Source organism: Pseudophryne corroboree, chromosome 12 (assembly GCF_028390025.1).
Source record: "Pseudophryne corroboree isolate aPseCor3 chromosome 12, aPseCor3.hap2, whole genome shotgun sequence".
Lineage (NCBI taxonomy): Eukaryota > Metazoa > Chordata > Amphibia > Anura > Myobatrachidae > Pseudophryne > Pseudophryne corroboree.
Genome location: NC_086455.1, coordinates 173,702,213 through 173,727,423, shown reverse-complemented (window position 1 = coordinate 173,727,423; position 25,211 = coordinate 173,702,213). Strand labels below are relative to the sequence as shown.

At 53.5% G+C, this 25,211-nt stretch overlaps 2 protein-coding genes across 8 annotated transcripts in view; one reads left to right on the top strand and one right to left on the bottom strand.

Annotated features, from left to right (window-relative positions):
• Positions 1–24,201, bottom strand: part of EML5 (EMAP like 5) — a 223,421-nt gene extending 199,220 nt beyond the window's left edge. For 4 of the 6 annotated variants that reach the window (XM_063948612.1, XM_063948609.1, XM_063948611.1 and 1 more), the window contains exon 1: positions 22,477–24,201. In XM_063948612.1, coding sequence (XP_063804682.1) covers positions 22,477–22,676 — 200 coding nt within the window. In that variant the 5' untranslated portion in view covers positions 22,677–24,201. Of the gene's footprint in view, positions 1–11,424; positions 11,778–22,476 lie in introns of those variants that run through there. The other 2 variants (XM_063948613.1, XM_063948610.1) reach the window with 1 other exon arrangement.
• An 85-nt stretch (positions 24,202–24,286) lies between these two features.
• Positions 24,287–25,211, top strand: part of TTC8 (tetratricopeptide repeat domain 8) — a 45,072-nt gene continuing 44,147 nt past the window's right edge. For both annotated transcript variants that reach the window (XM_063948617.1, XM_063948616.1), the window contains exon 1: positions 24,287–24,583. The gene's annotated coding sequence lies outside the window, so the exon portion shown is untranslated. The remainder of the gene's footprint in view (positions 24,584–25,211) is intronic.

Here is a 25,211-nt window from a genome sequence, read left to right as displayed (position 1 = left end):
TGTCGCCCCTTCCCACTAGATTGTTAGCTCCTCAGAGCAGGGCCCTCTGTCCTCTTGTTATCTAAGCTCTCTTCTCCTCACATGTCACTTGCAGCTCTCTCCTACTCAGCGACCATCTTTACCGCTTTCTCTCCTGCTGGTAAAGGCTCCTCTCTATCTATGGCCACCAGCTCCTAGTAGTACGATGATCACTCCCTCACTACTTACATCTTAGCTGTATTATGGATGAGAATTGTGGTGCTCTGTTACCTGTACTGCTAAATTCTGTCTCCCTGTACTGTCCTTTGTATGGCGCTGCAAAACACTTGTGGCGCCCTATAAATAAAATATAATAATAATACTGTACGTATCCTTATTAACAGTAATAGTTACTTTCAGTACAGCGATAATACTCTTATATCAGCCTGCATCCATACTTCTGCATTTGCAACAAACTATGGGGTCAATTCAATTTGCCAACAGTTGAGTAGCGCCGGGAATTAGCTCTCGTCACTATTCAGCTCATGTTAAGTTAGCGAATGCCCGTTCTCCCAGACTTAACAGGTTGATTTGTCGGGAGAACGGCCATTTTCCGACTTAACTCCCCGGCGCGATGCTGATTCCCGACAGAATCAGCCTTGCTCTGGCTGCGCACCAGCACTTTTGTCGGATTTCCTCTCGCATCCCCCGCGGGTGAGAGAAGAATTCCCGACAATTAAGTGTCACTTGGCGCTGTATTGAATAGCACCGGGAGCTAATTCTCAGCGCTATTCAACTGTTGGAGAATTGACTTGACCCCTATGAATAATTCTGCTTCAATCCTACTTGCTGGCGCTCATTGTCCGTCATGGAGACTCCCACTTACTGACATCTAAAATTCAATATCAGAAATGTGTTATAGACCTTGAAACACAAAACTGAGTTAGAAAGATTTTTATCGATCGGGGGATCAATGAAAATTTATGAAAATGGACCTTTAGTAAATATACCCCTGGACTTTCCTCTTCATTAATGATTGCAGTCACCTGTGGTAAAAACAAACATTCTTCTACAATTACCCCGGACAACGCAGGTGACTGCAACGTTACATGAAGTGGAAGTCGGCTGCAGTGGCACCGAGAGAGGGGGGGGGGGGGGGGGGGGTACAAATTACCTGGGTCCAGGTCTGATGGAGAGGCGAGTGTGAGAGTTCTATTCCTCCTCTATACGCGTCGTGAACACCCACCAATGGGAATAGCCCCTGTGCGCAAGGATTCCGACCAGCGGCATTATCAGCAGTCAGGATTCCGGCGTCTGTATCCTGACCGCCATGATCGCAACTGCCGGCAATGTAACTGCATCCCCCTCCGGCATACTGATGGCTGTGTGCGAGGCTGCGGGATCTCTTGTGACGAACTGCATGAGCCAGGTGGAAGGGACAGATATATACAGGGTCACCCAAGGGGTGTAGTATGGTATGCCGGCGCTCGGGCTCCCGGTGACCAGCATACCGGCGCCGGGAGCCCGACCGCCAGCATACCGACAGCGTGGTGAGCGCAAAGGAGCCGCTTGCCACACTACGGGCACGGTGGCGCGACTATTTTATTCTCCCTCCAGAGGGGTCGTGGACCCCCACGAGGGAGAATAGTTGTCGGTATGCCGGGATTCCGGCACCGGTATACTGTGCGCCGGGATCCCGACATTCGGCATACAGAAGACCACCCCACCCAAGATACAAAAACATAGTAGAGTGCTGCATATCTACAATGCACAGTCAGGGCTGGAGATAGGATCTCAGAGGACAGCGGAATTCTGATGCTCACAATACCGACGGAGCCCAACAGTAAGGGTTAGGATTAGGCTGTAGAAGGGGAGGGTCAGGCTCCGGGAGAGGATGGTTAGGGTTGGGGTTAGGCTGCGGGAGAGGATGGTTAGGGTTGGGATTAGGCTGCAGGAGGGGAAGGATAGGGTTGGGGTTAGGCTGCGGGAGGGGAAGGATAGGGTTGGGGTTAGGCTGCGGGAAAGGATGGTTAGGGTTGGGGTCAGGCTGCGGGAGAGGATGGTCAGGGTTGGGGTTAGGCTGCGGGAGGGGAAGGATAGGGTTGGGGTTAGGCTGCGGGAGAGGATGGTTAGGCTGCGGGAGGGGAAGGATAGGGTTGGGGTTAGGCTGCGGGAGAGGATGGTTAGGGTTGGGGGTTAGGCTGCGGGAGGGGAAGGATAGGGTTGGGGTTAGGCTGCGGGAGAGGATGGTTAGGGTTGGGGTTAGGCTGCGGGAGGGGAAGGATAGGGTTGGGGTTAGGCTGCGGGAGGGGAAGGATAGGGTTGGGGTTAGGCTGCGGGAGGGGAAGGATAGGGTTAGGCACTAGGGGGGATTGGTTAGGCTGAAGAGGGGAGGGTTAGGGTTAGGCAGCGGGAGGGGAAGGTTATGTTTAAGCTGCGTGAGGGAAAGGTTAGGGTTAGGCACTAGGGGGAGGGTTAGGCACTGGAGATAGGGTTAGGGTTAAGCTGCGGGAGGGGGGATAGGGTTAGCCACTAGGGGGTGGGTTAGGCACTGGGGGGGGGGTTTAGGGTTAGGCTGCAGGAGAGGATGGTTAGGCTTAGGCACCGGGGGGGGGGAGGTTAGGCACTGGGGGGGGGGGTTAGGGTTAGGCACTAGGGGGGGAAGGTTAGGGTTAGGCACTAGGTGGGGGGGGGGGGTTAGGGTTAGGCTGCGGGAGGGGGAGGTTAAGGATAGGCTGCGGGAGGGGAAGGTTAGGGTTAGGCACTAGGGGGGGGAGGTTAGGGTTAGGCTGTGGGAGGGGGAGGTTAAGGATAGGCTGCGGGAGGGGAAGGTTAGGGTTAGGCACTTGGAATTACCCACAGAAAGTGACAGCAACATCTTCCAGAGGAGAAGAATCCCAGGTACCAGTCACATGACTACATTCAACAGGCGGCGCCGGCTACAGAGCACTGATTATTAGGAGACATGGCAGAGACAGGCAGCACCGGCTACAGAGCACTGATTATTAGGAGACGCGGCAGAGACAGGCAGCACCGGCTACAGAGCACTGATTATTAGGAGACGCGGCAGAGACAGGCAGCACCGGCTACAGAGCACTGATTATTAGGAGACACGGCAGAGACAGGGAGCACCGGCTACAGAGCACTGATTATTAGGAGACGCGGCAGAGACAGGCAGCACCGGCTACAGAGCACTGATTATTAGGAGACGCGGCAGAGACAGGCAGCACCGGCTACAGAGCACTGATTATTAGGAGACGCGGCAGAGACAGGCAGCACCGGCTACAGAGCACTGATTATTAGGAGACGCGGCAGAGACAGGCAGCACCGGCTACAGAGCACCGATTATTAGGAGACACGGCAGAGACAGGGAGCGCCGGCTACAGAGCACTGATTATTAGGAGACACGGCAGAGACAGGCAGCACCGGCTACAGAGCACCGATTATTAGGAGACACGGCAGAGACAGGCAGCACCGGCTACAGAGCACCGATTATTAGGAGACACGGCAGAGACAGGGAGCGCCGGCTACAGAGCACTGATTATTAGGAGACACGGCAGAGACAGGGAGCACCGGATACAACACACTGATTATTAGGAGACACGGCAGAGACAAGCAGCACCGGATACAACACACTGATTATTAGGAGACACGGCAGAGACAGGGAGCACCGGCTACAGTGCACTGATTATTAGGAGACGCGGCAGAGACAGGCAGCGCCGGATACAACACACTGATTATTAGGAGACACGGCAGAGACAGGCAGCGCCGGCTACAGTGCACTGATTATTAGGAGACACGGCAGAGACAGGCAGCACCGGCTAGAACACACTGATTATTAGGAGACACGGCAGAGACAGGCAGCACCGGATACAACACACTGATTATTAGGAGACACGGCAGAGACAGGCAGCACCGGCTACAGAGCACTGATTATTAGGAGACACGGCAGAGACAGGCAGCACCGGCTACAGAGCACTGATTATTAGGAGACACGGCAGAGACAGGCAGCACCGGATACAACACACTGATTATTAGGAGACACGGCAGAGACAGGCAGCGCCGGCTACAGTGCACTGATTATTAGGAGACACGGCAGAGACAGGCAGCACCGGCTACAGAGCACTGATTATTAGGAGACACGGCAGAGACAAGCAGCACCGGATACAACACACTGATTATTAGGAGACACGGCAGAGACAGGGAGCACCGGCTACAGTGCACTGATTATTAGGAGACACGGCAGAGACAGGCAGCACCGGCTACAGAGCACTGATTATTAGGAGACACGGCAGAGACAGGGAGCGCCGGCTACAGAGCACTGATTATTAGGAGACACGGCAGAGACAGGGAGCACCGGCTACAGTGCACTGATTATTAGGAGACACGGCAGAGACAGGGAGCGCCGGCTACAGAGCACTGATTATTAGGAGACACGGCAGAGACAGGGAGCACCGGCTACAGTGCACTGATTATTAGGAGACACGGCAGAGACAGGGAGCACCGGATACAACACACTGATTATTAGGAGACACGGCAGAGACAAGCAGCACCGGATACAACACACTGATTATTAGGAGACACGGCAGAGACAGGCAACACCGGCTACAGAGCACTGATTATTAGGAGACACGGCAGAGACAAGCAGCACCGGATACAACACACTGATTATTAGGAGACACGGCAGAGACAGGGAGCACCGGCTACAGTGCACTGATTATTAGGAGACACGGCAGAGACAGGGAGCGCCGGCTACAGAGCACTGATTATTAGGAGACGCGGCAGAGACAGGCAGCGCCGGCTACAGAGCACTGATTATTAGGAGACACGGCAGAGACAGGCAGCGCCGGCTACAGAGCACTGATTATTAGGAGACACGGCAGAGACAGGCAGCACCGGATACAACACACTGATTATTAGGAGACACGGCAGAGACAGGCAGCGCCGGCTACAGAGCACTGATTATTAGGAGACACGGCAGAGACAGGCAGCACCGGATACAACACACTGATTATTAGGAGACACGGCAGAGACAGGCAGCGCCGGCTACAGAGCACTGATTATTAGGAGACACGGCAGAGACAGGCAGCACCGGATACAACACACTGATTATTAGGAGACACGGCAGAGACAGGCAGCGCCGGCTACAGTGCACTGATTATTAGGAGACACGGCAGAGACAAGCAGCACCGGATACAACACACTGATTATTAGGAGACACGGCAGAGACAGGCAGCACCGGCTACGGAGCACTGATTATTAGGAGACACGGCAGAGACAGGCAGCAACGGCTACAGAGCACTGATTATTAGGAGACACGGCAGAGACAGGCAGCACCGGCTACAGAGCACTGATTATTAGGAGACACGGCAGAGACAGGCAGCACCGGCTACAGAGCACTGATTATTAGGAGACACGGCAGAGACAGGGAGCGCCGGCTACAGAGCACTGATTATTAGGAGACACGGCAGAGACAGGGAGCACCGGCTACAGTGCACTGATTATTAGGAGACACGGCAGAGACAGGGAGCGCCGGCTACAGAGCACTGATTATTAGGAGACACGGCAGAGACAGGGAGCACCGGCTACAGTGCACTGATTATTAGGAGACACGGCAGAGACAGGGAGCGCCGGCTACAGAGCACTGATTATTAGGAGACACGGCAGAGACAAGCAGCACCGGATACAACACACTGATTATTAGGAGACACGGCAGAGACAGGGAGCGCCGGCTACAGAGCACTGATTATTAGGAGACACGGCAGAGACAAGCAGCACCGGATACAACACACTGATTATTAGGAGACACGGCAGAGACAGGGAGCACCGGCTACAGTGCACTGATTATTAGGAGACACGGCAGAGACAAGCAGCACCGGATACAACACACTGATTATTAGGAGACACGGCAGAGACAGGGAGCGCCGGCTACAGAGCACTGATTATTAGGAGACGCGGCAGAGACAGGCAGCGCCGGCTACAGAGCACTGATTATTAGGAGACACGGCAGAGACGGGCAGCGCCGGCTACAGAGCACTGATTATTAGGAGACACGGCAGAGACAGGCAGCACCGGCTACAGAGCACTGATTATTAGGAGACACAGCAGAGACAGGCAGCACCGGCTACGGAGCACTGATTATTAGGAGACACGGCAGAGACAGGCAGCACCGGCTACAGAGCACTGATTATTAGGAGACACAGCAGAGACAGGCAGCACCGGCTACAGAGCACTGATTATTAGGAGACACGGCAGAGACAGGCAGCACCGGGTACAGAGCACTGATTATTAGGAGACACGGCAGAGACAGGCAGCACCGGCTACGGAGCACTGATTATTAGGAGACACGGCAGAGACAGGCAGCACCGGCTACAGAGCACTGATTATTAGGAGACACGGCAGAGACAGGCAGCACCGGCTACAGAGCACTGATTATTAGGAGACACGGCAGAGACAGGCAGCACCGGCTACAGCGCACTGATTATTAGGAGACACAGCAGAGACAGGCAGCACCGGCTACAGAGCACTGATTATTAGGAGACGCGGCAGAGACAGGCAGCGCCGGCTACAGCACACTGATTATTAGGAGACGCGGCAGAGACAGGCAGCGCCGGCTACAGCACATTACAGCACAGTAATGTCACCCCTCGCACAGTATCACTACGGCAGCGGAGTGAGCACTTATTCACCCAGGTGTAACATTAAACCACCTAACTCAGGGGTTCCCAAACTGTGTGCCGTGGCTCCCTGGGGTGCCTCGGGACACTTGCAGGGGTGCCCTGGGTTGGTGGTCCAGGACCAATTCAAATTATTCATGGTCAATATAATAGGCAAAACCAGCGCCGGTGGCTGCCAGTCATAAAATATGTGGCCAAACAGAAGCAAATCTTGTCCCTCACCACACAACTGACCCTAAGGATGACATATAAACGCCATCTACTTAATGTAATATTTCTTTCTAAATTTCTCAATAAGAAATGTTTGGCCTAGGGGTGCTGTGAAAAAAATTCTGATATTCTAGGGCGCCGTTATTCAAAAAAGTTTGGAAACCACTGACCTAACTGAAACAAACACATCCCTTAGTACCATAGCCAGATCATCCAGCAGGTGCTCACATAATGGGGGTCATTCCGAGTTGTTCGCTCGTTATTTTTTTCTCGCAACGGAGCGATTAGTCGCTAATGCGCATGCGCAATGTCCGCAGTGCGACTGCGCCAAGTAAATTTGCTATGCAGGTAGGTATTTTACTCACGGCATTACGAGGTTTTTTCTTCGTTCTGGTGATCGTAATGTGATTGACAGGAAGTGGGTGTTTCTGGGCGGAAACTGGCCGTTTTATGGGAGTGTGTGAAAAAACGCTACCGTTTCTGGGAAAAACGCGGGAGGGGCTGGAGAAACGGAGGAGTGTCTGGGCGAACGCTGGGTGTGTTTGTGACGTCAAACCAGGAACGACAAGCACTGAACTGATCGCACTGGCAGAGTAAGTCTCGAGCTACTCAGAAACTGCACAGAGAAGTCTTTTCGCAATATTGCGAATCTTTCGTTCGCAATTTTGCTAAGCTAAGATTCACTCCCAGTAGGCGGCGGCTTAGCGTGTGCAAAGCTGCTAAAAGCAGCTTGCGAGCGAACAACTCGGAATGACCCCCAATATCCCTTACCTCTAAGGTGAGTATAACACACAGCATATATAGCACACCTGCCAGTACAGTGTAACCCGTCACAGTGATATACAGCACAGGTGAGAGAGATATACAGCAGGACACCTGGCACAGGCGAGTATAACACACAGCATATATAGCACACCTGCCAGTACAGTGTAACCCGTCACAGTGATATACAGCACAGGTGAGAGAGATATACAGCAGGACACCTGGCACAGGCGAGTATAACACACAGCATATATAGCACACCTGCCAGTACAGTGTAACCCGTCACAGTGATATACAGCACAGGTGAGGGTGATATACAGCAGGTCACCTGGCACAGGTGAGTATAACACACAGCATATATAGCACACCTGCCAGTACAGTGTAACCCGTCACAGTGATATACAGCACAGGTGAGAGAGATATACAGCAGGTCACCTGGCACAGGTGAGTATAACACACAGCATATATAGCACACCTGCCTGTACAGTGTAACCCGTCACAGTGATATACAGCACAGGTGAGAGAGATATACAGCAGGTCACCTGGCACAGGCGAGTATAACACACAGCATATATAGCACACCTGCCAGTACAGTGTAACCCGTCACAGTGATATACAGCACAGGTGAGAGAGATATACAGGTCACCTGGCACAGGTGAGTATAACACACAGCATATATAGCACACCTGCCAGTACAGTGTAACCCGTCACAGTGATATATAGCAGGGAAGCTGGCACAGGTGATTATAACACACAGCATATATAGCACACCTGCCAGTACAGTGTAACCCCTCACAGTGATATACAGCACAGGTGAGAGAGATATACAGCAGGTCACCTGGCACAGGTGAGTATAACACACAGCATATATAGCACACATGCCAGTACAGTGTAACCCCTCACAGTGATATACAGCACAGGTGAGAGAGATATATAGCAGGGAAGCTGGCACAGGTGAGTGTAACACACAGCATATATAGCACACCTGCCTATACAGTGTAACCCCTCACAGTGATATACAGCACAGGTGAGGGTGATATATAGCAGGGAAGCTGGCACAGGTGAGTGTAACACACAGCATATATAGCACACCTGCCTATACAGTGTAACCCCTCACAGTAATATACAGCAGGACACCTGGCACAGGTGGGTGTAACATACAGAATATATAGCATACCGACTTGTACAGTGTAACCCCTCAGTGTTATATGTAGAAATGGTGAGACTGATATAGAGCAGGACACCTGCCACAGGTTTAAAACACAGCATATACAGTATGGTTCCCATCAAAGAAATATATAGCACAGGTGAGAGTGATAGCACAGGTGGGGGTGATATACAGTACAGTTGAGGGTGACAGACAGCAGGACACCTAGCACAGGTGAGGGTGCTAGTATAGGCGAGTATGACATACATCACAGGTAGGGGTGACAGCACATGTAAGGGTGATAGCAGAGGCAAGGGTGACATACAGCACAGGTAAAGGTGACACACAGCACAGGTGAGTGTGATATGAAGCACAGGTAAGGGTGATAAACAGCAGGACACTTAAAACAGGTGAGTGTGACATAAAGCACAGGTGAGGGTGACATTATACAGCACAGGTGAGGGTGAGAGCACGGGATGGTGACAGATAGCAGGACAACTAGCACAGGTGACATAGGTTTGCACAGGGGAGGGTGACAGACAGCAGGACACCTAGCACAGGCAAGGGTGATAGCAGAGGCAAGGGTGACATACAGCACAGGTGAGAGTGACATTATACAGCCGCACAGGTGAGGCGAGGGTGACAGACCGCACAGGTGAGGCGAGGGTGACAGACCGCACAGATGAGGCGAGGGTGACAGACCGCACAGGTGAGGGTGAGAGCACGGGATGGTGAGATAGCAGGACAACTAGCACAGGTGACGGTGATAGCACAGGTGAGGGTGACAGACAGCAGGACACCTAGAACAGGGGAGGGCAACATACAGCACAGGGGAGGGTGACATACAACACAGGTGAGGAGATGGTGACAGACAGCACAGGTGAGGTGAAGGTGATAGCACGTGACGGTGACAGATAGCAGGACACTTCGCACAGGCGACGGTGATAGCACAGGTGAGGGTGACAAACAGCAGGACACCTAGTACAGGCGAGGGTGATTTACAGTAGAGGTAAGGGGGATATATTATACAGCACAGGTGAGAGTGACATACAGCAGGACACCTAGCACAGGTGAGGGTGACATATAGCACAGGTGACAAACAACACAGGTGAGCTGAGGGTGATATACAGCACAGGTGAGGGTTATATAAAGCACAGGTGAGAGTGATATACAGCACAGGTGAGAGTGATATACAGCAGGAGAACTAGTACAGGTGAGGGTGATATACAGCACAGGTGAGAATGATAGCAGAGGTGAGGGTGATATACAGCACAAGTGATGGTGACAAACAATGCAGGCAAGGGTGACAGCACAGGTGAGGGTGATAGGCAGCAGGACACCTATTACAGGTGAGGGTGATAGCACAGGTGAGGTTTATATACAGCACAGGTGAGGGTAATAGGCAGCAGGAGAACTAGCACAGGTGAGTGTGATAGTAGAGGTGAGGGTTATAAATAGCACAGGTGAGTGTAATAGACAGCAGAAGAACTAGCACAGGTGAGGGTGATATACAGCACAGGTGAGGGTAATAGGCAGCAGGACACCTAGCACAGGTGAGGGTGATGGGCAGCAGGACACCTAGTACAGGTGAGGGTGATGGGCAGCACAGGTGAGGGTGATAGGCAGCAGGACACCTAGTACAGGTGAGGGTGATAGGCAGCACAGGTGAGGGTGATAGGCAGCAGGACACCTAGTACAGGAGAGGGTGATAGGCAGCACAGGTGAGGGTGATAGGCAGCAGGACACCTAGTACAGGTGAGGGTGATAGGCAGCACTGGTGAGGGTGATAGGCAGCAGGACGCCTAGTACAGGTGAGGGTGATAGGCAGCACAGGTGAGGGTGATAGGCAGCACAGGTGAGGGTGATAGGCAGCAGGACACCTAGTACAGGTGAGGGTGATAGGTAGCACAGGTGAGGGTGATAGGCAGGAGGACACCTAGTACAGGTGAGGGCGATAGGCAGCACAGGTGAGGGCGATAGGCAGCACAGGTGAGGGCGATGGGTGATAGGCAGCAGGACACCTAGTACAGGTGAGGGTGATAGGCAGCACAGGTGAGGGTGATAGGCAGCACAGGTGAGGGTGATAGGCAGCAGGACACCTAGTACAGGTGAGGGTGATAGGCAGCACAGGTGAGGGTGATAGGAAGCACAGGTGAGGGTGATAGGCAGCAGGACACCTAGTACAGGTGAGGGTGATAGGCAGCACAGGTGAGGGTGATAGGAAGCACAGGTGAGGGTGATAGGCAGCAGGACACCTAGTACAGGTGAGGGTGATAGGTAGCACAGGTGAGGGTGATAGGCAGCACAGGTGAGGGTGATAGGCAGCAGGACACCTAGTACAGGTGAGGGTGATAGGCAGCACTGGTGAGGGTGATAGGCAGCAGGACACCTAGTACAGGTGAGGGTGATAGGTAGCACAGGTGAGGGTGAAAGGCAGCACAGGTGAGGGTGATAGGCGGGAGGACACCTAGTACAGGTGAGGGTGATAGGCAGCACAGGTGAGGGTGATAAGCAGCACAGGTGAGGGTGATAGGCAGCAGGACACCTAGTACAGGTGAGGGTGATAGGCAGCACAGGTGAGGGTGATAGGCAGCACAGGTGAGGGTGATAGGCAGCAGGACACCTAGCACAACACCTGAGCTCCGTCAGACACGCCCCCATGAGGGTTACCTGATGATATCGTCGTTGTGGCCCATGTAGAATTTCTGCTTGTGCTCCCGGGTGTTGTACACCACCCCGACCCCGGCCACGAAGTAGACGATCTCCTTGGCCGCCGTGTAGTAGAGGTTGTTGCGGCACTGGTGGCCCCGGTACCCGTACACCCACTCCAGCCGGAGGTGGCAGTTCGGGGCGGTCCTGTCAGCCATACGCCCGCTGAGTGTGCGCCCTGCCGCCCGCAGCCCGTCATGCACGGTGCATGCTGCCTCCCAGCGCCGCTCTCCGTGGTGCTGATCTCCGCCTGTGGCCTCCGCTGCCCGGCTCAGCCCGCCTCCTGCAGTGCGACACGCCACGCCTCCCCGCCGGGATTGGCTGCGTCCGCTAACAGACGTGCGCTCCGCCCAATCACAGCGTGGCAGCCTACCCGGTACCTGGAGTAGAGGTGCCTGCTGCCTGACACCTGTGTATAGCAGAGGGAGGTGACACCTGTGTATAGCAGAGGGAGGTCCCGGTGTACTGCTGCCTGACACCTGTGTATAGCAGAGGGAGGTGACACCTGTGTATAGCAGAGGGAGGTGACACCTGTGTATAGCAGAAGGAGGTGACACCTGTGTATAGCAGAGGGAGGTGACACCTGTGTATAGCAGAAGGAGGTGACACCTGTGTATAGCAGAGGGAGGTCCCGGTGTACTGCTGCCTGATACCTGTGTATAGCAGAGGGAGGTCCTGGTGTACTGCCGCCTGACACCTGTGTATAGCAGAGGGAGGTCCCGGTGTACTGCTGCCTGACACCTGTGTATAGCAGAGGGAGGTCCCGGTGTACTGCCGCCTGACACCTGTGTATAGCAGAGGGAGGTCCCGGTGTACTGCCGCCTGACACCTGTGTATAGCAGAGGGAGGTGACACCTGTGTATAGCAGAGGGAGGTCCCAGTGCACTGCTGCCTGATAGCTCTGTATAGCAGAGGGAGGTCCCGGTGTACTGCTGCCTGACACCTGTGTATAGCAGAGGGAGGTCCCGGTGTACTGCCGCCTGACACCTGTGTATAGCAGAGGGAGATCCCAGTGTACTGCCGCCTGACACCTGTATATAGCAGAGGGAGGTCCTGGTGTACTGCCGCCTGACACCTGTGTATAGCAGAGGGAGGTCCCGTGTACTGCTGCCTGATACCTGTGTATAGCAGAGGGAGGTCCCGGTGTACTGCTGCCTGATACCTGTGTATAGCAGAGGGAGGTCCTGGTGTACTGCTGCCTGATACCTGTGTATAGCAGAGGGAGGTCCTGGTGTACTGCTGCCTGATACCTGTGTATAGCAGAGGGAGGTCCCGGTGTACTGCCGCCTTACACCTGTGTATAGCAGAGGGAGGTCCTGGTGTACTGCCGCCTGACACCTGTGTATAGCAGAGGGAGGTCCTGGTGTACTGCCGCCTGACACCTGTGTATAGCAGAGGGAGGTCCCGTGTACTGCTGCCTGATACCTGTGTATAGCAGAGGGAGGTCCCGGTGTACTGCTGCCTGACACCTGTGTATAGCAGAGGGAGGTCCCGGTGTACTGCTGCCTGACACCTGTGTATAGCAGAGGGATGTCCTGGTGTATTGCTGCCTGACACCTGTGTATAGCAGAGGGAGGTCCCGGTGTACTGCCGCCTGACACCTGTGTATAGCAGAGGGAGGTCCCGGTGTACTGCTGCCTGATAACTGTGTATAGCAGAGGGAGGTCCTGGTGTACTGCTGCCTGACACCTGTGTATAGCAGAGGGAGGTCTCGGTGCACTGCTGCCTGATACCTGTGTATAGCAGAGGGAGGTCCTGGTGTACTGCTGCCTGACACCTGTGTATAGCAGAGGGAGGTCCCGGTGTACTGCTGCCTGATACCTGTGTATAGCAGAGGGAGGTCCCGGTGCACTGCTGCCTGACACCTGTGTATAGCAGAGGGAGGTCTCGGTGCACTGCTGCCTGATACCTGTGTATAGCAGAGGGATGTCCTGGTGTACTGCTGCCTGACACCTGTGTATAGCAGAGGGAGGTCCCGGTGTACTGCTGCCTGACACCTGTGTATAGCAGAGGGAGGTCCCGGTGTACTGCCGCCTGACACCTGTGTATAGCAGAGGGAGGTCCCGGTGTACTGCTGCCTGATAGCTGTGTATAGCAGAGGGATGTCCTGGTGTACTGCTGCCTGACACCTGTGTATAGCAGAGGGAGGTCCCGGTGCACTGCTGCCTGACACCTGTGTATAGCAGAGGGAGGTCTCGGTGCACTGCTGCCTGATACCTGTGTATAGCAGAGGGAGGTCCTGGTGTACTGCTGCCTGACACCTGTGTATAGCAGAGGGAGGTCCCGGTGTACTGCTGCCTGATACCTGTGTATAGCAGAGGGAGGTCCTGGTGCACTGCTGCCTGACACCTGTGTATAGCAGAGGGAGGTCCCGGTGTACTGCCGCCTGACACCTGTGTATAGCAGAGGGAGGTCCTGGTGTACTGCTGCCTGACACCTGTGTATAGCAGAGGGAGGTCCCGGTGTACTGCTGCCTGATAGCTGTGTATAGCAGAGGGATGTCCTGGTGTACTGCTGCCTGACACCTGTGTATAGCAGAGGGAGGTCCCGGTGCACTGCTGCCTGACACCTGTGTATAGCAGAGGGAGGTCTCGGTGCACTGCTGCCTGATACCTGTGTATAGCAGAGGGAGGTCCTGGTGTACTGCTGCCTGATACCTGTGTATAGCAGAGGGAGGTCCTGGTGCACTGCTGCCTGACACCTGTGTATAGCAGAGGGAGGTCCCGGTGTACTGCTGCCTGACACCTGTGTATAGCAGAGGGAGGTCCCGGTGTACTGCTGCCTGACACCTGTGTATAGCAGAGGGAGGTCCTGGTGTACTGCTGCCTGATACCTGTGTATAGCAGAGGGAGGTAACACCTGTGTATAGCAGAGGGAGGTCCCGGTGTACTGCTGCCTGACACCTGTGTATAGCAGAGGGAGGTCCTGGTGTACTGCTGCCTGATACCTGTGTATAGCAGATGAAGGTCCCGGTGCACTACTGCCTGACACCTGTGTATAGCAGAGGGAGGTCCCGGTGTACTGCTGCCTGACACCTGTGTATAGCAGAGGGAGGTCCTGGTGTACTGCTGCCTGATACCTGTGTATAGCAGATGAAGGTCCCGGTGCACTGCTGCCTGACACCTGTGTATAGCAGAGGGAGGTCCCGTGTACTGCCGCCTGACACCTGTGTATAGCAGAGGGAGGTCCCGGTGTACTGCCGCCTGACACCTGTGTATAGCAGAGGGAGGTCCCGGTGTACTGCTGCCTGACACTTGTGTATAGCAGAGGGAGGTCCCGGTGCACTGCTGCCTGACACCTGTGTATAGCAGAGGGAGGTCCCGGTGCACTGCTGCCTGACACCTGTGTATAGCAGAGGGAGGTCCCGGTGCACTGCTGCCTGACACCCGTGTATACCAGAGGGAGGTCCCGGTGTACTGCCGCCTGACACCTGTGTATAGCAGAGGGAGGTCCTGGTGTACTGCTGCCTTATACCTGTGTATAGCAGATGAAGGTCCCGGTGCACTGCTGCCTGACACCTGTGTATAGCAGAGGGAGGTCCCGTGTACTGCCGCCTGACATCTGTGTATAGCAGAGGGAGGTCCTGGTGCACTGCTGCCTGACACCTGTGTATAGCAGAGGGAGGTCCCGGTGTACTGCTGCCTGACACCTGTGTATAGCAGAGGGAGGTCCCGGTGTACTGCTGCCTGACACTTGTGTATAGCAGATGAAGGTCCCGGTGCACTGCTGCCTGATAGCTGTGTATAGCAGAGGGATGTCCTGGTGCACTGCCGCCTGACACCTGTGTATAGCAGATGGAGGTCCCGGTGCACTGCTGCTTGACACCCGTGTATACCAGAGGGAGGTCCCGGTGTACTGCCGCCTGATACCTGTGTATAGCAGAGGGAGGTCCCGGTGCACTGCCGCCTGACACCTGTGTATAGCAGAGGGAGATCCTGGTGTACTGCTGCCTGATACCTGTGTATAGCAGAGGGAGGTCCCGGTGCACTGCCGCCTGACACCTGTGTATAGCAGAGGGAGGTCCTGGTGTACTGCCGCCTGACACCTGTGTATAGCAGAGGGAGGTCCTGGTGTACTGCCGCCTGACACCTGTGTATAGCAGAGGGAGGTCCCGGTGTACTGCCGCCTGACACCTGTGTATAGCAGAGGGAGGTCCTGGTGTACTGCCGCCTGACACCTGTGTATAGCAGAGGGATGTCCTGGTGTACTGCCGCCTGACACCTGTGTATAGCAGAGGGAGGTCCTGGTGTACTGCCGCCTGACACCTGTGTATAGCAGAGGGAGGTCCTGGTGTACTGCTGCCTGACACCTGTGTAAAGCAGAGGGAGGTCCCGGTGCACTGACACCTGTGTATAGCAGAGGGAGGACCCGGTGTACTGCCGCCTGACACCTGTGTATAGCAGAGGGAGGTCCCGGTGTACTGCTGCCTGACACCTGTATATAGCAGAGGGAGGTCCCGGTGCACTGCTGCCTGACACCTGTGTATAGCAGAGGGAGGTCCCGGTGCTTCCTGACACCTGTGTATAGGAGAGGGAAGTCCCGGTGTACTGCTCCCTGACACCTGTGTATAGCAGAGGGAGGTCCTGGTGTACTGCCACCTGACATCTGTGTATAGCAGAAGGAGGTCCCGGTGCACTGCTGCCTGACACCTGTGTATAGCAGAGGGAGGTCCCGGTGCACTGCCGCCTGACACCTGTGTATAGCAGAGGGAGGTCTCGGTGAACTGACACCTATGTATAGCAGAGGGAGGTCCCGGTGTACTGCCGCCTGACACCTGTGTATAGCAGAGGGAGGTCCCGGTGCTGCCAGACACCTGTGTATAGCAGAGGGAGGACCCGGTGTACTGCCGCCTGACACCTGTGTATAGCAGAGGGAGGTCCCGGTGCTTCCTGACACCTGTGTATAGCAGAGGGAGGTCCCGGTGTACTGCTCCCTGACACCTGTGCATAGCAGAGGGAGGTCCCGGTGTACTGCCGCCTGACACCTGTGTATAGCAGAGGGAGGTCCCGGTGTACTGCCGCCTGACACCTGTGTATAGCAGAGGGAGGTCCCGGTGCTCTGCTGCCTGACACCTGTGTATAGCAGAGGGAGGTCCCGATGCTGCCTGACACCTGTGTATAGCAGAGGGAGGTCCCAGTGTACTGCCGCCTGACACCTGTGTATAGCAGAGGGAGATCCCGATGTACTGCCGCCTGACACCTGTGTATAGCAGATGGAGGTCCCGGTGTACTGCCGCCTGACACCTGTGTATAGCAGAGGGAGGTCCCGGTGCACTGCTGCCTGACACCTGTGTATAGCAGAGGGAGGTCCCGGTGCACTGCTGCCTGACACCTGTGTATAGCAGAGGGAGATCCCGGTGTACTGCAGCCTGACACCTGTGTATAGCAGAGGGAGGACCGGGTGTACTGCTGCCTGAACCCTGTGTATAGCAGAGGGAGGTCCCGGTGTACTGCTGCCTGATACCTGTGTATAGCAGAGGGAGGTCCCGGTGCACTGCCACCTGACACCTGTGTATAGCAGAGGGAGGTCCTGGTGTACTGCTGCCTGACACCTGTGTATAGCAGAGGGAGGTCCCGGTGTACTGCAGCCTGACACCTGTGTATAGCAGAGGGAGATCCCGGTGCACTGCTGCCTGACACCTGTGTATAGCAGAGGGAGGTCCTGGTGTACTGCCACCTGACATCTGTGTATAGCAGAGGGAGGTCCCGGTGCACTGCTGCCTGACACCTGTGTATAGCAGAGGGAGATCCCGGTGCACTGCCGCCTGACACCTGTGTATAGCAGAGGGAGGTCCCGGTGCACTGACACCTGTGTATAGCAGAGGGAGATCCTGGTGTACTGCTGCCTGATACCTGTGTATAGCAGAGGGAGGTCCCGGTGCACTGCCGCCTGACACCTGTGTATAGCAGAGGGAGGTCCTGGTGTACTGCCGCCTGACACCTGTGTATAGCAGAGGGAGGTCCTGGTGTACTGCCGCCTGACACCTGTGTATAGCAGAGGGAGGTCCCGGTGTACTGCCGCCTGACACCTGTGTATAGCAGAGGGAGGTCCTGGTGTACTGCCGCCTGACACCTGTGTATAGCAGAGGGAGGTCCTGGTGTACTGCTGCCTGACACCTGTGTAAAGCAGAGGGAGGTCCCGGTGCACTGACACCTGTGTATAGCAGAGGGAGGACCCGGTGTACTGCCGCCTGACACCTGTGTATAGCAGAGGGAGGTCCCGGTGTACTGCTGCCTGACACCTGTATATAGCAGAGGGAGGTCCCGGTGCACTGCTGCCTGACACCTGTGTATAGCAGAGGGAGGTCCCGGTGCTTCCTGACACCTGTGTATAGGAGAGGGAAGTCCCGGTGTACTGCTCCCTGACACCTGTGTATAGCAGAGGGAGGTCCCGGTGCACTGACACCTGTGTATAGCAGAGGGAGGTCCCGGTGCACTGCCGCCTGACACCTGTGTATAGCAGAGGGAGGTCTCGGTGCACTGACACCTATGTATAGCAGAGGGAGGTCCCGGTGTACTGCCGCCTGACACCTGTGTATAGCAGAGGGAGGTCCCGGTGCTGCCAGACACCTGTGTATAGCAGAGGGAGGACCCGGTGTACTGCCGCCTGACACCTGTGTATAGCAGAGGGAGGTCCCGGTGCTTCCTGACACCTGTGTATAGGAGAGGGAAGTCCCGGTGTACTGCTCCCTGACACCTGTGTATAGCAGAGGGAGGTCCCGGTGTACTGCCGCCTGACACCTGTGTATAGCAGAGGGAGGTCCCGGTGTACTGCCGCCTGACACCTGTGTATAGCAGAGGGAGGTCCCGGTGCTCTGCTGCCTGACACCTGTGTATAGCAGAGGGAGGTCCTGGTGTACTGCTGCCTGACTTTCTCTGTCACTGCCACCTCCCTGTCACTGCTAGCCACATCTAGCCACCTCACAGGTCACTGACCGCGGATAATAGGACACCGCCCTTAAAGTGACAGTAATAAAAAAATGGGGAATCCAGACTGCTTTTGACATTTCAATTTTCACCACTTTAGATCTATGGGCTAAATCCCCGGAATGGCGACAGTTTCTGCAAGTCACAGCCTACATATCGGCCAATGGGCTTTAACTAGGTTTTTTTTTTTATGTAATTTTCGTAAACATATTGAACACAAGACTATATTGTAACAACACGGGGAATATTGCAATGATGGTATTTGTAATAGAATTGTTGAATGACTCATAATACATTGTATTGGGGTTGGATCATTTGATCCCATTAATTGTGATATTATGTAAAAGATTCCGGGACGGACGCGATTCGTACAGCAGATACGTCTCGGGATGCCGCTGCTGTATGAAGATACGCAATAGCGGCAGGACGCATCTTGAATAAACACAGCTGCTGTCTGCTTGTGTGCTCTGCTGCTGCATCCAACGACGCAGCATCAGATCACTTGCGTGACCATCGGCCGTCTGAGGGGTCTACTGACTAGGCCTTCGATGGAGATAACGTTCCAACCAACCAGCTCTTAACTGTCAATTTTCAAACAAGCCTGTAACATGGCAGTTAGAGCTGATTGGCTGGTACTTTATCTCCGTCCCAGGCTTAGTAAATAGACCCTTTAGCATTGTAAGCAGCAGGTTATAATAGTTCACGCATCATTAATAAGCTGTAAGCTACTTGTTCCTGACTGTCAGTAAATTTGCTGATGTACAGGTGAGACGCTGCAGGCGTTCCTCGGTCTCTGGTGTCCGGTTGCTTCCCATTGATCAGACTGAAAGTCGGTTCCATTCAGTTGCAATCGTTTCTCACAGGTATCATGTGACCGGCGTACTGAGCAGCTTAGAGCAGAAGACACTCCTCACCTACATGTTCTGTAACGGCACAAAGTGCCCATCCACATCGCAGGTTTTGTATCACACCCCCAAGAGGTGCGCAGGAAAACCTGCAATGATGGCGGTGCAGTAACTGGCCAATATGCATGCAGCCGAGTACCTGGCAACCCAGGGCTGCACACTGTCAGCTAGTGAGTTTCCCCCATTCAGCCAAAGCCAGGAGAAAATAAGCCACATACTGCTCTGCCCCCCCCCCCCAACTCCTTCCAAACTATCCCACTTGTACCCCAATCACACTCAAGTATTAAACACCAGTGCGTGGGGGCCCCTAAAGTGTGTGGGGCCCAGGACGACCGCCCCTGTCTCCCCTTCCTTAAGCCGGGCCTGCTTCTTTGGCAGGCCTGGGCCCCAATGTATATCCCCATCTTACAGATGGCTATCTAAGGTTCTTAGAACATTACTTTGACCAGTGCTTCAGTTGGTGTTTTCTCCATAATTCCGTTACAACAGAAGCTACTAAGTATCGATGTTGTGTTGTTTTAATGTGTAGGGCAAGAAGTTGCATCACTGCCTTCCGCTTGTTATTCAGCATGATGCAAGGAGTAAAGACACACTTGTGCAGCTCTCCAGAGTCTGGCATTGTTGGCACCAGGGGCAAAATTTACTATTGTTTGATCTAGATTTAGAAGAGATAACGGCTTTCTATTTCCATTCGATTTTGTTTGAACACATTTACTGAAGTCAAAATCGAATGACGAATCAATTCTATCACCAAATTCAATTCAAATCCCACTCAAAATCGAATTTCTAACAAAAAAATCGATGTTTTCCCATAGTCCAATATAGGATCCTCTCATTTACTAAAGTTCGATTTGAAATCAAACTCTAAATCGAACTCAAAATCCCCAAATGAGTAAAATCACGTTAGACATTCCATTGCTAGGAAATTGACTGATGACTTTTTAAGTACCCAAGTGCATGTGGAGCAGTACGGCTGTAGGAATAATGGCTGTCCAAGGTTATGGTATGTTGTACACCTGCCTGCAGTATGCAAATTATCACCTGACTGAGAGACCCCAGGAGCAATAATCAAAGCAACATCAGCAGCTTCATGAGTTGAATGGTGCACATTTTTATACCAATGGGCATCATACCATAAATGTGCAATAGATAGCTGCGTAGCACAATATCTGACACTTTTGTTGAATGATATAATGAAACTAAAATTCATGAGTGTTGTAACTGGCTATCCTGATTTGTGCCATGATGCCTACATCCTCAGCAAATCATCTCTGCCTGCAAATTTTGAGGTGAGTCAAATGCCAGAGGGATGGTTGTTGGGTAAGTTTCCTATACATATAGCCACCCAATCCATGACAGAATGCACCTTTGGATAACTCGTAATGCATATTATGAAATCATTTGGCAAAAGTGTCCAATATTGTGCTCTGCTGCCGCCTATTACATAATCCTGCCTTAAATAAACCACTCCCCCAGATCGATCGATCTATCTATCTATCTATCTATCTATCTAAGAAAGCCCTCACTTACTGACTGACTGACTCATCACTAATTCTCTCAGTTCCCGATATGTTAGGAAGATGAAATGTAACACTGGTATTCTTCAGGTGGGAAACAGGAAAACTACGTATTTAGATTTTTTTATAAACCACCTCTAAGGAGATGAAAAGAGGGTGACATAATAACGTCATTACCGATGTGTGGCTTGCGTTGCGTGAACGATAACGCCCAAATGGACAATCGGATCAAAATGTGGATTACACCTCCAGTGTGCCGAATCCAATAAACTACACAAATGGTCCTGTGACTTGTTACCGTATCTGCTACAGGTGCTCCCTGGGTAACGCCAAGAACCATGGATTCATATTTACTTACATTAAGACGTCTCACATTTACATCTGCACAGCCTGGCTGCACTGGCACGTGATCCAGTGGCATTTTTTTTCTCGGAGCGGCTGCGTTTGATGTCACACAAAGCCACCCCGAAAACGCTGCCAACGCGCTCCATTTTGCCCGCCATGTCCCTGCAATGCCGCCCCCCCAAATGCCTCTGACATTTACATTGTTTTTTAGTTTTGACTAATATAAACTTTTCTTTAACCTCTAGCATGGCTGGCCTCCAGGCAGTCCGAGGATTTGCCCCACCGTCCATTCCTCCAGCATGGCAGGCCTCCAGATAGCCCCAGAGTGTAGGCTATAGTGTAGGTAGCCCCTGAAACCAACTGCTGGAGAAATGGAGCAAGAGATATCAGAAAGTGAGCGCTGACTGTAATTTAAACGCACAGAACAGAGAACAGACATTGGGCCTAATTCAGACCTGATCGCTCGCTAGCTACTTTTTGCAGCGCTGTGATCAGATAGTCGCCGCCCATAGGGGAGTATATTTTAGCCTTGCAAGTGTGCGATCGCATGTGCAGCCGAGTGGTACAAAAAAGTTTTGTGCAGTCTCTGAGTTTGCCCAGAACTTACTCAGCTGCTGCGATCACTTCAGCCTGTCCGGTCCCAGAATTGACGTCAGACACCCGCCCTGCAAACGCTTGGACACACCTGCGTTTTTCCAACCACTCCCAGAACACGGTCAGTTGCCACCCACAAACGCCTTCTTCCTGTCAATCTCTTGCAAACGGCCGTGCGAATTGATTCTTTGTTAAATCCATCGCACAGCAACAATCTGCTTTGTGCCCGTACGACGTGCCTGCGCATTGCGGTGCATACGCATGCGCAGTTCTGACCTGTTCGCGGCTCAGCGAAAAAACCTAGCGTGCGATCAGGTCTGAATTAGCCCCATAGTCCCTGTAATGTCAGCTGAGAAAGCGGCAGCTCAGCATTTGCTCAGTGATAGCGGTATGTGCTTCGGTCTGGGAATGAGAACCCATCACATCACATTAAGGTTCTGGGATAGGAAGACATCTCTGTTCCCATAACAGTGACAATGGATGGCAGCCTGAAGATCCGGAGCAGTGGAAGATAATTCTGCACAATTACGTTTAGCTCTGTATTTATCGTTCAAAGGGGGTCATTCCGAGTTGATCGCACGTAGCAACTTTTTGCTGCTGGTGCGATCAACTTGACGCCGCCTATGGGGGAGTGTATTTTAGCATAGCAGGGGTGCGATCGCTTGTGCAGCCCTGCTGTGCTAAATAAATTTCCTGCAAAACAAGACCAGGGTCAGACCTACTTACCCTGTGCGACGGATCCAGAGACGAAGGTCCCGGGATTGACGTCCGACATCCGCCCTCCAAACGCCTGCGTTCGGATCTCCACGCCCGGAAAACGGTGAGTAGACGCCCCGGAATGCCTCCCCGCTGTCAATCTTCTTGTGATCGCCGCTGCGATCACTTTCAGCGCTGTGGCGTCGCTGTCCGGTGCTGACTGTGCGCATTGCGGGCGCCGTGCAGCCGCAGTCCCGACCTGTTCTCACCGCAGCGAAGAACCGATGTGTGCAAACGGGTTGGAATGGCCCCCAAAGTGAGAGAAAAGCCCCAAGCAGAAGTCCACTCGTACAGAGGCCAAGTCATACGGAATGCTTTATGGGGCCTATTCAGCAGATTTCCGGGATATTCCTCCAAAAACAGCCATCCCCCAGTGTACCGCCATCTTCCACAGCAGCCTCCAGAGGTTTCCAAGCTGAAGATGTCATTAGCCCGTTGTAGTTACATTTCACAAACAAATAGCAGATGGACGGCTCCTTTCGGACCCTGTCTCTGCGGTTGTATATTGATATATTTGGGCGATATTTAATTTCTTATCACCCAATTACCAGGACTGAATACTAATAATTGACAAATAAGCCCCCAAGGCTGGTAATAACAATAATGGGGCAATGTAATGTTAAAAGGGAATAACAGTTCAGCAATTGTACTAAGCAATAATCTGGGTCCAGGCCCTAAGTCACAATAGGCCATGACCCAGTCCAATATAAATAACAGTATACAAACTTTCGCACACGTGGATGCATGTAACAGTTGGATAAATTGCTGCCCACACACAGATGACATGGTTCTATACTTAAGGTAATACTTGGGGTGCGCAATAAGTGTCCGGATGTACGGTGTGTAGGTAGAGCAGACACAATCTGTCTGGTTATGCTCTGCAATCTCTGACTAAAGTTCCCATGGGTGTTGTATGTAAGGTCGATGGTGGTTAGGTCGACAGTAAGTAGGTCGACAGGGTCAATAGGTCATAGTTGCCTACCTTGCTGCATTATCCTCCGGGAGGCTGCAGCGTGGTAGGTGAATGGGGGCGTGTCCGGCGGTCCGGGAGCATGTCCGACGGGGAAAGTGAACAGTCCGGGGCCATGGCACCATAGTCGCGTCATTGTAGCCCCGCCCCCACTAGACAGTGCAGAGAAAACAGGCACTGTACAGTGGGGGGGCGGAGCTATGATGATGCAAATCGCGTCATCGTATCCCCTTCGGGCCGCCCACTTGTTCTCTGCTGTGGGCGGCCGAGGGGGAGTGCGGGGGCTGCCAGGAAAAGCGGGGTACTTGTTCACCTTTCCGGAAGGCCTGGAGGGCCACCTGAATTTCGGGAGCCTCCCGGCCTTTCAGGGAGGGAAGGCAAATTTGCTTTAGGTCGACATGAGTTTTTTTACGTTTTTTTTTGGTGTTGTTTTCTCCATACAGTAACCGGGAAGTCCAATTAGTGCACCGCGTCCGCTCGCATGACTCGCTTTGCTTACCATGCAGGTTACTATTCCCAATCGTAGTCCGCGTGGATCGTTAATTATGAAAAAGTAACAAAAATTATTATTTTTAAAAAACTCACGTCGACCTACTTATGTCGACCTAACCATTGTCGACCAATATACTGTTGACCTAGAGACCGGATCCCGTTTCCGTGACATGTCAGGGCACAGAACCATACATAAGTAGCACTGCACGCCACAGAAGTCAGCGTGTTCTATTACAGACTCATTATGGAGCTCAACAGAGGAGACTGGAGAGCCATGATATGGCTACAAGCATGTTCTGCGGCAGCAGGAGAGTACTGACAGACTGAAAGCTGCTTTTGGGGAGGAAGCACCACCCTGAACCAATGTGGTTTGCAGAATTACGGTGCAGGACGAGGTCCCTGGAAGAGGAGGAGCAATGCGGCCGGCCTGTGTCCGCCATCACCGAGGACAACGTTGCTGCTGTGCGGGCTACAGTTGAGGTGGACGCCAGGGTGACACGGCCCAGTTAGAGAAGGAGATAGGCACCTCATAAGGATCTATCCGCATGGTACACCACAAAAAGCCTGGTTCTGCACGCTGGGCACCATCAGCTGACTGGAGAGTAGGAGGCTCAGGTGAGTTGGCGCTGCAGCATGCTGGCCAGGTTTGACAGCGGTCGCTCAAACTCTGCCCGGGAGACCATCAGTGGCGATGAATGCTGGATCTACGGTTTCGATCCTGAGACCAAACAGCAGTCGGCCCAGTGGAGCCCAGATGGAGGTGCGCCGCCCCAAAAGTTCCGATGTGAGCGCAGTGTGGCCAAGCAGATGGTGGCTGTTTTTGTGGTCATGTGACTATGTGGCCCATGAACGCATCCAGGAACGTGGTCATCTGCCGCACACACCCGGCCTCCTGCGGCTTCTCCATGTTCCCGCAAATCAAGTGCAAGGTGCGTGGCCCACGCAGCCAGATCAGCGTCCGTCTCCTCACACACCGGGGGCCGCCCAGCACAGGGCATAGCACATGCGGCATCGAATTAAGGATTACCCCGGCCTGCGCAGCTTGGCTGCGCTGTCAGGAGGTCAGCCGCCATTGTTTTAATCAGAGTGGCTGCGTGTGACATCACAAACTGCTCCGAAAACGCTCCCGGTACGCCCCCGTTCGGCCCGCCACGCCGCAAAATGCCATGTGGCCCAACGCCCGCCGCTGTCAATCATGTTGCGGACACAATGTGAATGAGCGCGCAGGCTCGATGCAGCCAGG